At 36.4% G+C, this 12,309-nt stretch overlaps 1 protein-coding gene across 1 annotated transcript in view; it reads left to right on the top strand.

The window, feature by feature from the left end:
* Window positions 1-342: 342 nt before the first annotated feature.
* The window catches only part of LOC136036675 (large ribosomal subunit protein uL1m-like), a 42,952-nt gene continuing 30,985 nt past the window's right edge, over window positions 343-12,309 (top strand). Inside the window, exons 1-2 of the mRNA XM_065718983.1 lie at window positions 343-400; window positions 11,619-11,853. Coding sequence (XP_065575055.1) covers window positions 382-400; window positions 11,619-11,853 — 254 coding nt within the window. The 5' untranslated portion in view covers window positions 343-381. The remainder of the gene's footprint in view (window positions 401-11,618; window positions 11,854-12,309) is intronic.

Here is a 12,309-nt window from a genome sequence, read left to right as displayed (position 1 = left end):
AAAACAAGAAGTACAGCATTATAACCACCTTGTCCGAAATCTCTGTATAGGGAACTTGATCATACACTAGAGAACTTGGTCCCTTGGCTTGATCATACACTAAAGAGTAAAATGTCGACTGTCTGTTGCATTGTAATACTAACTTAAACCTGGCTTAAATAATTTTGAGAACATTACTTTTAATTTTCTTTTTAAAATTACATTTAAGAAATTAAGCTAAAGTATCTACTTCTTCAAGACCACTTTAATAGTGGCCCATAGTTAACTAAGTTCATAGAAAAAATAATCCATTAGGCAAAAATTAAAGTGCCATCTATAAAGTCATTAGATCGAAAAATAAAATTCAATTCGCATAGAAAAATTTTGAAAGAATCTGTGAACATGGGGACTATGAGAAATTGTAAATTTTTCCATAAGGAGGTTTTGTAGGGTTTGGCTTCCTAGTGTTTCAATTATTTTATTGTTAAATTGTTTTGAAAAGAGGCTAGCTTCTAAACAGGAATCAATTTTACTGTGGGGTGAAGATCAATTTAGGGTAGGCCTACTTGGATGGTGCTTAATTAGCATAGAATTTATCTTTCCTAAACTTGAAAAACATGTACTGGTGGTAATTTAGAAGGTAAAATTCTAGTTTAGGTGCTTTTTGTCATCTTGGAAAGGGGTTAAATTAGGAATTGTTTTCAGCTTCATAACTTAGCTCAATTCCATTTTATAAGGTTTTAAAGATATGCAAATACATTTCCTAAATTTTGAAAGAAAACATTGATATGGCTCAAAATTCTACTCAAATAACAGGAATTACATCTTCAGAACTAAAGGCAGAGAAAAAGCAACTAGTAACTGAAAATACAGGTAAAATGTCTGTTTGTCAAAATTTCAATAGACCTAGGTATAGACCTATCATGTAGGCAAATTTCAGGGCTGTCTAGAAAGAGAAGGAGTGGAGATGGGTACTTTGAAATACCTTCCTGGGACATACTTTATCCTGTAGATCCATCCCTGAAAGGTTCATTTTCCTAACCTAAACCCTTTCTGAGATAGCAAGAAGTCAATTAACCAGAATTTTACCATTATTTGCAGATCCTTGAAGCCTCATAAATTGAGCAAAGTTGCTTGATCAAAGTCAAACTTTGCTCATGATTGAGCAAAGTTGCAAAGCTGAAAACAGTTTTTTTGTAGGTTACTTCATTTGCAAGTTTTCACTTTCATAACACAAAGTTTTTTTAAATGTCACTGCCCTCTAGAGAGAGAAGGAGTAGACATATCAAATAGGGTAGGCACTTCAAAATTCCTTCCCAGTAGTGTTGGGCAATATTCATTATCAATATTGATATATTGGACCAGATATCAATATCAAAATGTAAATATTGATATTCAAAATGATATTGACAATTTTTCAGTCACTTTTGGCATGTTTTTGGCATTCACTGGTTTCTGCATTGACAAAATTATTTTTGTGCTTCACTTTCAAATGAGTAAAACCTACCAGGTGTATGAGTATACACCCACAGTATAATTTATTCTTCTTCAATCCTTGGTAGATCCCAAATTGTCATTTTAAAATCCATGGTAAGAAACTCTATCAATACAGGTCTGAAAAACATGGTCTGAAAAACAAGTTATTTCATTAGCCTTAACCAAACTTCACTTATTGACAGAACTTGAGTATGGTGGCTATAAGACACATGTATCTATACTTCAGTCTGTAGACTCATCTTTCAAGGTTTCATTTTCCTAGCCTAACCCCTTTTCAAGATTGTGAAAAGTAGCTAAACTAGGATTTTACCATTTAAAGTAACTCCTTCTCAGAATAGCTGCTAAGTCTTGCTTCAGTTGAGAAGGTAGGCTATTAAAATTGCTTGGTACCACTCATTTCAGGGATACCCTACCACCAGATGGCTAATTTGAGAGTGTATATATAAAGGTAAAAAGGTAAAGGATACAGCATTAAATTCCCTACTGGCAGTAATGATCTCTGTTTCTTGGCCCTTCAGCCAGGAAGTGCAATGGGGGGTTAGGGGCCAACCATCCTGTGCTTTTGCACACCCTTCCTGATTACCTTCCCCAGATTTCTCTAGGTACCCATTTAGAGCTGGGTCAACTCTGGCTAAGCTTACAGAGTCACACTACTGACCCCCTAAACTGAACAATTGGGTACACTGGGATTTGAACCTGCATCCTCTCAGACAAAGGATCCTGAATCCAGTGCACCAATCCACTTGGCCAGGACTGTGTATATATACAAATATTTAAATTAGCCAACCAGTATTATAAGCCTAGGAGCCCAGCTAGACATATGAAAACTAGTTAAGAAAGCAATTTTTACTCCATAATTTGCAGAATAATCATAGTTATCACATTTTGTAGGGGGAGAACTAGTGTTGCAAATGGTAAAATTAGGCTATTGGTATTTTATGTATTTTATCAGTATCTTACATATTTTACTGACATATTTTATGACACCTTGAAATTTTCATAGCTTCGAAAACATGCTATACTGTGCATAAATAATAGCCTATCTCTTTAACAGGTAGACAAAAAACAGTTTGGATACAATTTATTGATTTTATTTATGTATAGCTATATTAAAAGGTCATTTTTGTAAGTTCAGTCTCTTGTTATCAGAACAATAAAGTGTATTATAAATTATAGTATAGGTAACTAGAATTTTGAAATAGTGAAATATTAGCAAAAATAAAATTATATTAGTTCTGTGAGCTGCTAAAGATAGGAAGGGCTACAAGCAGGATGACATATGGCAAACAAGAACAAAATAATAAAATTAAATAGCCATGACAGGAGCAGATGATTTTGTTAGTGACTTCCACCTAGCCATCTTCAGTGCTAAAAAAAAAGGAGAATTAATTTTTTGAAGAAACTCTAGCAGAGCAAGAGAAAGGCTGAATAAACAAGCCAAAAAAAAAAAACCTAGATTAAGTGAAAGACTATACAACAAGATTGGACAAGAATTCTTGGTACTTGTTAATTAGCTTTAAAAACTCAAGTTTTTTATCTGAATATAAGATCAGAAAAAAATGGTTTCATAGCCACAAAGGCAAGTGGTGGGTGACAGAATGCATTTGTCAGTAAGCATGATCCTACTAGACCCTCAAGGTCCAAACCAGCAGTGCTGATCTTCATTTTGTAGCCCTTCAGCCAGGAAGTGCATTGGAGGGTTGGGGGCCAACCATCCCATGCTTTCACACATCCTTCCTTGTATTTCTCCAGATACCCATTTAAATCTGGGTTGACTGGCTGAGCTTACAGAATCATACCTCTGACCCCCATCCCAAACCAAATAACTGGCCTTGCCAGTGATCAAATCCTTCTATTTTCCCCTTTGGATAATTTCATATCTTCATTAGAAGGAAAATTGAAATTTCTACTCTCCTGTTTAAGTCAGATGCTATCATAGCAATGCTTACAGGATCTGCAGTGCCATTAGGGACATGTCCCTAAATCAGTGCCCTCTAGATGGCTGTCAGTTGGTTCATCAAGGTTTTGTTCCTCTGAGTCAATGGCTATCTCGGTTTGCTATTAAAATTGAGGGTAAGGGTCTCCCTTACCCTAGTCTGATTCATGTGTGTAAAAATGTTCCCTCCAAAATTGATCCAGGCCATTTTTGATACTACTTAAGCTTCAGATTTCACAACTATTTCTGGTAGTGAGTTCCAGTCAGCCACTGCTCAGATGCTCCAAAAATTTGCCCTTGATCTATTTACTGCAATCTGTTTGAACATTTTTTCTTGGTGTCCTCTTGTGGTATTTATTTTTGTAGGGTGAAAATAATTCTGGAAGGACAGTTTCTCCTGGTTGTTGTTTACTTTATACAGCTGTATCTGGTCTCCTTTAATTTGTCTATATTTCATGGTGGGTATGTTCAGTTTGAATAGTTGTTCTTCATAGCTCAAGTCTTTCAAACCAGGATGAAGTTTGGTGGCATGTCTTTGGACCTTTCCCAGGGCAGCCAAATCTGTTTTATAGTTGGGTCTCCAAATCACATTCCCATACTTTGTTGTAGATATGGCAATCTCCTTGTAGACTTTTACAAAAGTATTGTTGTTCAAGTGCTCAAAACTTTGTCTTATCAGCCCAATGAGCTGTAATGCTTTAGAAGTAGTTTTATGGTTGTGCTCATGGAATTTAAGCAGTGGATCAACAATAATGTCAAGATTGAGACCTTGGCTTTGGAGGTTTTCAGTTAAGGTGCCTATGTCTTTGCAGTCTATCTTCTTGTGTTATATTTTCCACTGAGTTAAAACTGGAAGTCAAGCTGAAACTATTGGCTTTGTAATTGTGAATATGGTTCAGAAGTACATGATGAAATTGGCTAAGATAGATCGATTTTCAGAATAAATTCACAAAATATATATGAAAAATTATTGTAGAAGCCCTCTTGCCAAAGCAATCACTGCTGCATGAGCCCACACAGAAACCAAGACACAACCTAAATCAATGTCAGCGTCATCAACATCAAGCCACAAAGAACAGTTCAAGCAAGAAATCAACTTAGTACAGTATAGCAAACAACCCAAAATATATGCATGAGCCAACAAGATAAGACTGCTATCTGTGTGATGGGGAATATTCTCCCATGCATAAATATCCAGCAAAAGGAAAAGTCAACAGTAAATTCAACAAATGAAATCAATATTTTTGCTACTTTTTTTTTCTTTTTTATTTATAAGTTAATCCTTGAAGGTACATACTCCACTGGTAATACACCACTGTAGGCTTGACCTTGAGGTTGGAAGAGGGTCTGTGTTAGGTGGACTATTGGATGGGGTAGAGAAAGTGTTTGTGGATCCTGTATGGGTTAGCTCTGGTATGATATCTGAGTTAGTCTGCTGAGGTTGCTCTACATCTGTGTCTTTTCAGAAAAGTCTCATGTACTTTTGATTTTTGGGGAAGATCTTCTTGTTTTGTTTGTGCAATATATCATCTTAGCAGCTTATGTTTGCACAATAAAACAGCTGGGTCCCAGGATTTTACTTGGATCTGTACCTGAACTAATTGCTCTACTTAATTGAGTCTACTTAGTTCTTCTCTGACTGATTGGCCATGGGATAGTTTGGTTTCTGAATCAGATTTTAACTGCTCTTTTGATTAATTTTATGATTTAGTTAAAGAAGGTATCCTAGAATTTTACCATTGGAATCTATGACCTTATACTTCAAAAACGATAGCACCACTTGAACCTTTGGATGACTCCAGGTCTCCATAAGAGCTGGAGAAACAATATATAAGGAAGCTATACATGGCTTCATCATCTGCAGCTATCATCAATGGTTCAAGGCCTATAGGAGTATATTTAATTCTCTGTGTCAGAAGACTGGGTCTCATAATTATAATAGGGAATTTTTTGAGTGTTGAAAGGATACTAGGAAGACATGGTAAATAATTAATTTGGTTCTTAGACCTACTCCTCCTCTGCCTTCAGTTCCAACAATGCTGATAGTCGATCATAAAACTGCCAAGGAGAACAAGATATTCAGCTTAAGCTTACCTCTTATTGTGATTTCAGAGTCTATCTTGAACCCTCAAGTTTGAAGTTAATGGTCTTAAAGTCTGTTCCCAAATTTGAGACAGCTTGGATCATGAATACTCTTAAAGGGTCATTGTCTTCAGGGCCAGAGATAATTTCTACAAGGGTTTTCCATGCCATTCTGCTAGCTGTTCTGTCACCATTGGCTAGGCTTGTCAATCTGTCTTTCAAGAAAGGAATTTTCTCTGAATCTTTCAAGCAAGCTAAGGTATAGTGCTGTATAAAAGTGGCTCCTGGAGTATTCCTGCTAATTATAGGCCAGTTTCTCTCCTATCTGTTTTCAGCAAAATTTTTGAGAAGACTGTGCTATCCAGGCTTCTTAGTTTTTGGGATTCAAGAATTTTTGCATGGTTTCCAGTTTGGATTCTAAGCAAATCACTCTACAGAGCATGCTTTGAGAGTTTTCTTGAATTTCATTCATTTGGCAATAGATGCTGCTCCTATCCTGGCCGCTTTATTTTTGGATATTTGTAAAGCTTTTGATTCTTTGACCCATTGGATTCTTCTTTGGAAACTATTGCATATTGGTATAAGATCAAATGTATTGTTTTGGTTTGAATCATATCTTTCTGGTTGGGTTATTTCAATTGATCTGCTTTTCCAGAGTCGTTTTGCAGTAGATTATGGTGTCCCTCAGGGTTCTGTTCTTGGTCCTGTTTTATTCCTGATCTATGTTAAAGATCTGATTTTGGCAGTCAAAAACACCATGCCTCTAGCATGCTGCAAGCTGTGTCATCATGATGTTCCTTTGTGTTCCAATACAACTTCTAATGAAGATTTTCTTGTTGCTTTTGCTGATGACACCACTCTTGGAAACCTTGAGGAGACAGGATTTGATATTAGGTCTAACCTTGTGAGAATATTTGAGAGAGTAATTTCATGGTTTGATGTGAATTATTTGGCTTGAATATTGGTGAGTCACATTTTCTCATTTTTTCTTAAATCGGTATAGCTTTCCCTCAGCTTACACATCTTCAGGTGTCACAAGGCTTCTTGTATAGACCAGAGAAATAGGTGGTCCAGTTTCTCTGTAACCTGCTTGATGACAACCTTTCATTTGGACACCATATAGCCCTGATTAGGGCTAAGATCTCACAGAATTTTGATATCATTCAAACACTTGGACACACATTTCCTGGATCTATTCTGAGGCTCCTTTTTTTCCTGCTTTGTCCAGTCATATATTTTGTATTGGCCCATGTATGGGTGTCTTCTTTTCCTTCTAAAACGTAGTCACTTTCTGTCATGCATAATAAAGCATGGTGTCTGGTTATGGACACCAAACACTCCTCACCAAAACTGCTCTTAAACCTACAGTCTATTTACATCCTTTCTTGGGCTTCTTTTGATTTTCATCAGCTTCATTGCAATCTTCCAAAGTCTGCTCAAAAAATTCCTTTGTTTATTTCTGATTCAGCTCCATATAGCCTTTGTTCTTCTCATAATATCTGCATTTCTCCTATCCCTACTATGCAGACATATTTCAGTCCCCTCATGGCTTGTCAACAGGTCTAGAATACTCTACTTTCTTCAGTACAGAGATGCCACTCATTTGGAACTTTTAAAAGGATTCTTAAGGACAATTTTGTTAAGAGTCAAACAGATTATCATTTTGTTTTTATTTATTTTTTACTTTTCCTCTGCAGAGTTGATGTCCCCTGAGGATTTATTTCATGGTTTATGGTGGTCCTCTCTTCCCTTTGATTTCCAGGCCACAAGTATGGTCTCTATTTAATCTTATATGTTGTTTGGCTATTGTTCTCTTTTTTTGATTGTTGTTCATATTGTATTTCTTTTGTATCCCTGGTCGTGGAGCCTTTTGAGGGGCAATGTGAGTATTTTATTTCCAATCTTTATTTGTTGGCGAATAAACTTTGAACTCTTACTTCAATTCTTGAAGATTTTTTGAGTGAAGATTGTGGTACTTTTTCTCTCTTAGTTGGGACTCCATGTGTTTCTTTTTGTGAATTTGTTCCTAAGAGGAGCTGATTGCTACATTACAACCACTGAAGTGCCTTGGTCTAGTGGAAAGCTTGAGAAAAAAAAAACGCTTAAAGCAAAAAAAAACAAAAAAAAACAAATACCTTACAAACCGTCTTTTTTTGCGCGATTTGAATTTTAAATAGCTGAGTTTTTCTTGGGCTAATTGGAGAGCTAACTTGAGTTTTTTTTCATTTAGCAACGTAATGTACACACCCCTTCAGGAGACGGCAGCACTAGCTGATTTTTCAAGAACCCCTTACGAAATATCACATTCAAAATCTACTGAAAGTGAAAAACGTATGTTTGCAAAGTTATTTTGGAAATCTCACAGAATTTTGATATCATTCAAACACTTGGACACACATTTCCTGGATCTATTCTGAGGCTTCTTTTTTTCCTGCTTTGTCCAGTCATATATTTTGTATTGGCCCATGTATGGGTGTCTTCTTTTCCTTCTAAAACGTAGTCACTTTCTGTCATGCATAATAAAGCATGGTGTCTGGTTATGGACACCAAACACTCCTCACCAAAACTGCTCTTAAACCTACAGTCTATTTACATCCTTTCTTGGGCTTCTTTTGATTTTCATCAGCTTCATTGCAATCTTCCAAAGTCTGCTCAAAAAATTCCTGTGTTTATTTCTGATTCAGCTCCATATAGCCTTTGTTTTTCTCATAATATCTGCATTCCTCCTACCCCTACGATGCAGTCATATTTCAATCCCCCCATTGCTTGTCAACAGGTCTAGAATACTCGACCTTAATCAGTACAGAGATGCCACTCATTTGGGAGTATTAAAAGGATTCTTAAGGACCAGTTAGCTAAGAATCAAACAGATGAACATTTTGTTTTTATTTTTTTTTTTTTACTTTTTCTCTGCAGAATTGATACCCCCTGAGTACTTATTTCATGGTTATAGTGGTCCCCTTTTCCCTTTGATTTCCAGGCCTGAAGTATGGTCTTTTTTAACCTTATATGTTGTTTGGCTATTGTTCTCTTTTTTGGTTGTTGCTCATATTGTGTTTTTTTATACCCCCTTGTATGCCTAACCATGGAGCCTTTTAAGGGGGAATGTGAGTATTGTATTTCCAATCTGTGTTTATTGGTGAATAAACTTTGAACTCTGAACTTTTACTTCAATTCTCGAAGATCTTTTGAGTGAAGATTGTGGTACTTTTTCTCTCTTAGTTTGGTCTTAAGAACAATTTGAGGAGCTAGATGTCAAAATCTATAGGGTATAGTTGAGTGCAAGTTACTAGTCATCAACAACTAAGCAGGGGTTGCTATTCTATCTACTGGAGTATTTCTATACTCAAGAAGGGCATTCAAGAAGGGAGTTGGAGGGGGAAACTGGAAATCTTGGAAAACGTGAAAATTGAGGTATCTATCTTAAGGATGGGTGATTGGATCTTAATGAAACCTGATATATAGAAAGATCTTATGTTGCAGGTGCTCTGTTTTCAATTCGAATCAGATCCGGGGACCCAGGGGGCTGGAGGGGCAAAACAGAAATCTTGGAAAACGCTTAGAGTGGAGAGATCAAGATGAAACTTGATGGAAAGAATAAGCACAAATTCTACTGGACCAGATCCACTCTCTTTGGGGGAGTTGGGGGGGATTTCCAGTATTTGGTGAGTTTGGTGCTTCTGGACGTGCTAGGACGATGAAAATTGGTATGCATGTCAGTTACTTGTACAAATTGACTTGATAAATTCGTTTTCCCCGATTCGACCATCTGGGGGGCTGAAGGGAGAGGAAAATTAGAAAAATGAGGTATTTTTAACTTATGAGTGGATGATCAGATCTTAATGAATTTTAATATTTAGAAAGATCTCGTGTCTCAGATATCTTATTTTAAATCCCAACCAACATTAAACCTCTGATTTTCCTTATAAATCAACGAGTTGATTCTTAGAATTTTGCTAGAGCTCATGCCATATGAGGTCTTGGCTCTTCTGACCTCATCACAAGTGCCATATGAGCTCTTAGCTCTTGTTGAATAAGGAAGAGGTAAAATATGGGCCATTATCTGGGGTTACAATCTAAGGCACACCATATTTTACAAAATGTCTTTTATCTGGTATATGACTTACTGGGAAGATGTAGACTTTTTAGATGATCAACCTCAGAGAATTAACTAAAATAATCAACCATACTTAGAAAATTGCTTCCTTCCATGTACAACAGTCCTACTCCATCACATTTCCATGGGTGGTTTGGCATGACAAGGGATTTGAAAGGTTCTTACTGTTTGTTCCTTTGGAATTTTTAACAGGTTGAGCAACTTTTGACATATTTGCCAATGCTCTTGTTTGTGCCTGGCTAATAGACACTTGTGCTAGCCCTCTGATTTTTTTTTTCAATGCAAACATGATAAGCATGCATACTTTTCAGGATACTGAGGCAAAGACTCTTGAGATTATCAAGTGGTCACTTTTGAGAATGAACAACTAGATCAACAACTGCAAGTTCATGCCTGGAATTGAAATATTGATTTGTAAGAGCCAGTGTCTTTGCTTTAGCTGATGACCAGCCTGGTTCAATTGTTTCTGCAACACTTACTAAAAGAAAAAAAGGTAAAGGATGCGACACTAGACCCTTAAGGTCCAAAGCGGCGGTGCTGATCTCCATCTCAAGGCCCTTCAATCAGGAAGTGCAATGGGGGATGAGGGCCAGTCATCCTATGCTTTTGCACACCCTTCCTGTTTATCTCCCCCAGATTTTTCAAGGTACCCATTTAGAGCTGGGTCAAGTCTGAATGAACTTAGAGAATCATGTCACTGACCCCATCCCAAACCAAATAATTGGCTACTGGCTACACTAGGATTCGAACCCTCGCCCTCTCAGACAAAGGTTCCTAAATCCAGCACACCAATCCACTTGGCTAGGATGGATAGCCAAGTGGATTGGTGCGAAAAAGGAAATGAAAGCATACGTTCACTCTGTTATGAGACCTTTACTAAAAAAAGGTCTAAATGTATTTTGGTTTTCAATTCAAATAGCCTTGCAGGACTGATGGGAATAAGGCTTATAACAGAGTGAACGTATGCTTTCATTTTCTTTTTTAGTCTTTCATTTTAGCCTAAAAGGTAGAGACAAGACAACAATTCTGGGATGGGAATCTTTTCCAGGTTGACAAATGATTGTGAAGTCGTGTGGCTAGATGTGGAGCAACATTCTTTGTGGACAAGGGGATGACTTCTATATTAGTCGATTAATAAGTGTTTCAGGTGGCTTGTGCTCAGTGCCTAGGATGAATCTTTGGCCATATAAATATTGATAGAAATGATAAATCCCAAAGAGAATGGTGTAAAGTTCCTTTTCAATTTGAGAGTAGATCTTTTCTGTTTTCTAAGATTACAAAGCAAACAAGGTGGTTTGTCATTTTGAATAAAAGCTGCTCCTAGCACTGGCTTGGATTCATCAGTTTGCAGCTACATATATCCATTTGAAGGTTTAAAGATGTGTATGGTGATGCAAACCGACTTTTGATGATGTTAAAAACATGGTCATGATTTTTTTTCACATTTAAACTTCTGCTGCTTTGATAAAGTTCTTAATGGCTTGTTCTGGGATGATAACGTTTAGAATGTAACATGACAGGTAGTTCAAGCATTCTGGACAAAATTTGATGTTCTTCATGATTGCATGATGAGAAAATTTTTTGGAGCTTTAACTTTCTCTGGGTTGGATGCTGTCCTTAGAGATCACATGTCCAGAGTAAATTATGGACTCCAACTTGAGTATTACCTGAAACAACAATAATGTTGCCAATAATGACAGAACTTGGGCATACCCTCAAATCCATCCTCCATTTGCCTAAGATCTCTTGTAGGTCTTAGCCCACCCCCAAAGAAACAAAAAAAGGCTAAAGTTTAAGTTCATTTTCAATTACCCTCGCTCTCCCCCTGCCATGAAAAATCCTATAAAATTCTCCCCTTCCCATAAGGGCTGTTTTTGCATAGCTTATATTTGCAATAGGGATATAGACAGTAGAAGTTTTGTTTTTGGCATTATTTCATTTATCTTGTCCATTCTGTAACACAATATTTGTTTAAAGAAAGGCCCTATCTTTGCTTGTTTATTTCAGGCTCGCTTTTATTATATTCTGTCTGTAGAAAATCAGCGTCAAGGAATACAATTTGTCTTTTGCCAAACCTTTTGAGAAAGGATGAGATTCCTGCAAGCATTTCCTTAGCTTTGTTTCAGCAGCAAAGAAATTATGCTGCAAGAAAAGGTACCAGAGCAAAACGAGAGAAGAAGAAGCAGAAAAAAGAAATAGTTGTTGAGGAATTTATTCCATATAAGCTGAAGCAGGAATTAATGTGAGTATCATTACACATTATTTTGTAATTTTTTTTTTGTAATAGGTATAATAATTTGCTTCATTCTCAGTAATTTAACCAATTCTTTGTTATTAGTACCGCCATGAGTTCTCAAGTCAACTCTAGAAAGTTTTACCAAAATCTTAAAGAGTGGGAGTTTATTGATACCCATTGAGAGTTAGAAAAAGTTACAATTTGGGAGTCATTAAAAAGTCTCTAAAGCTAGTTTAACCTTAATATAGTATTGTAAGCATGAGGTTTTTGAAGATGTCCAAAGTTTGTCCCTTTTGACACTGGACATATTAAGAAAAAACTAATTATTTCTAAAAAAAAATAACCTATATTTATTTTTTAACTTCAGATATGTTAACCTTTGTTTAGAATTAATCTGAAAAACTTCCATAAAGATTAAAAAAAAACAAAGACATTCCAGTTAAGGAGAGGGAGCAGTATCCA

This window comes from Artemia franciscana, chromosome 15 (assembly GCF_032884065.1).
Source record: "Artemia franciscana chromosome 15, ASM3288406v1, whole genome shotgun sequence".
NCBI classification, from domain to species: Eukaryota; Metazoa; Arthropoda; class Branchiopoda; order Anostraca; family Artemiidae; genus Artemia; species Artemia franciscana.
Note: the sequence above shows the minus strand (reverse complement) of the source record. Positions and strands in the feature narration are given on the sequence as shown.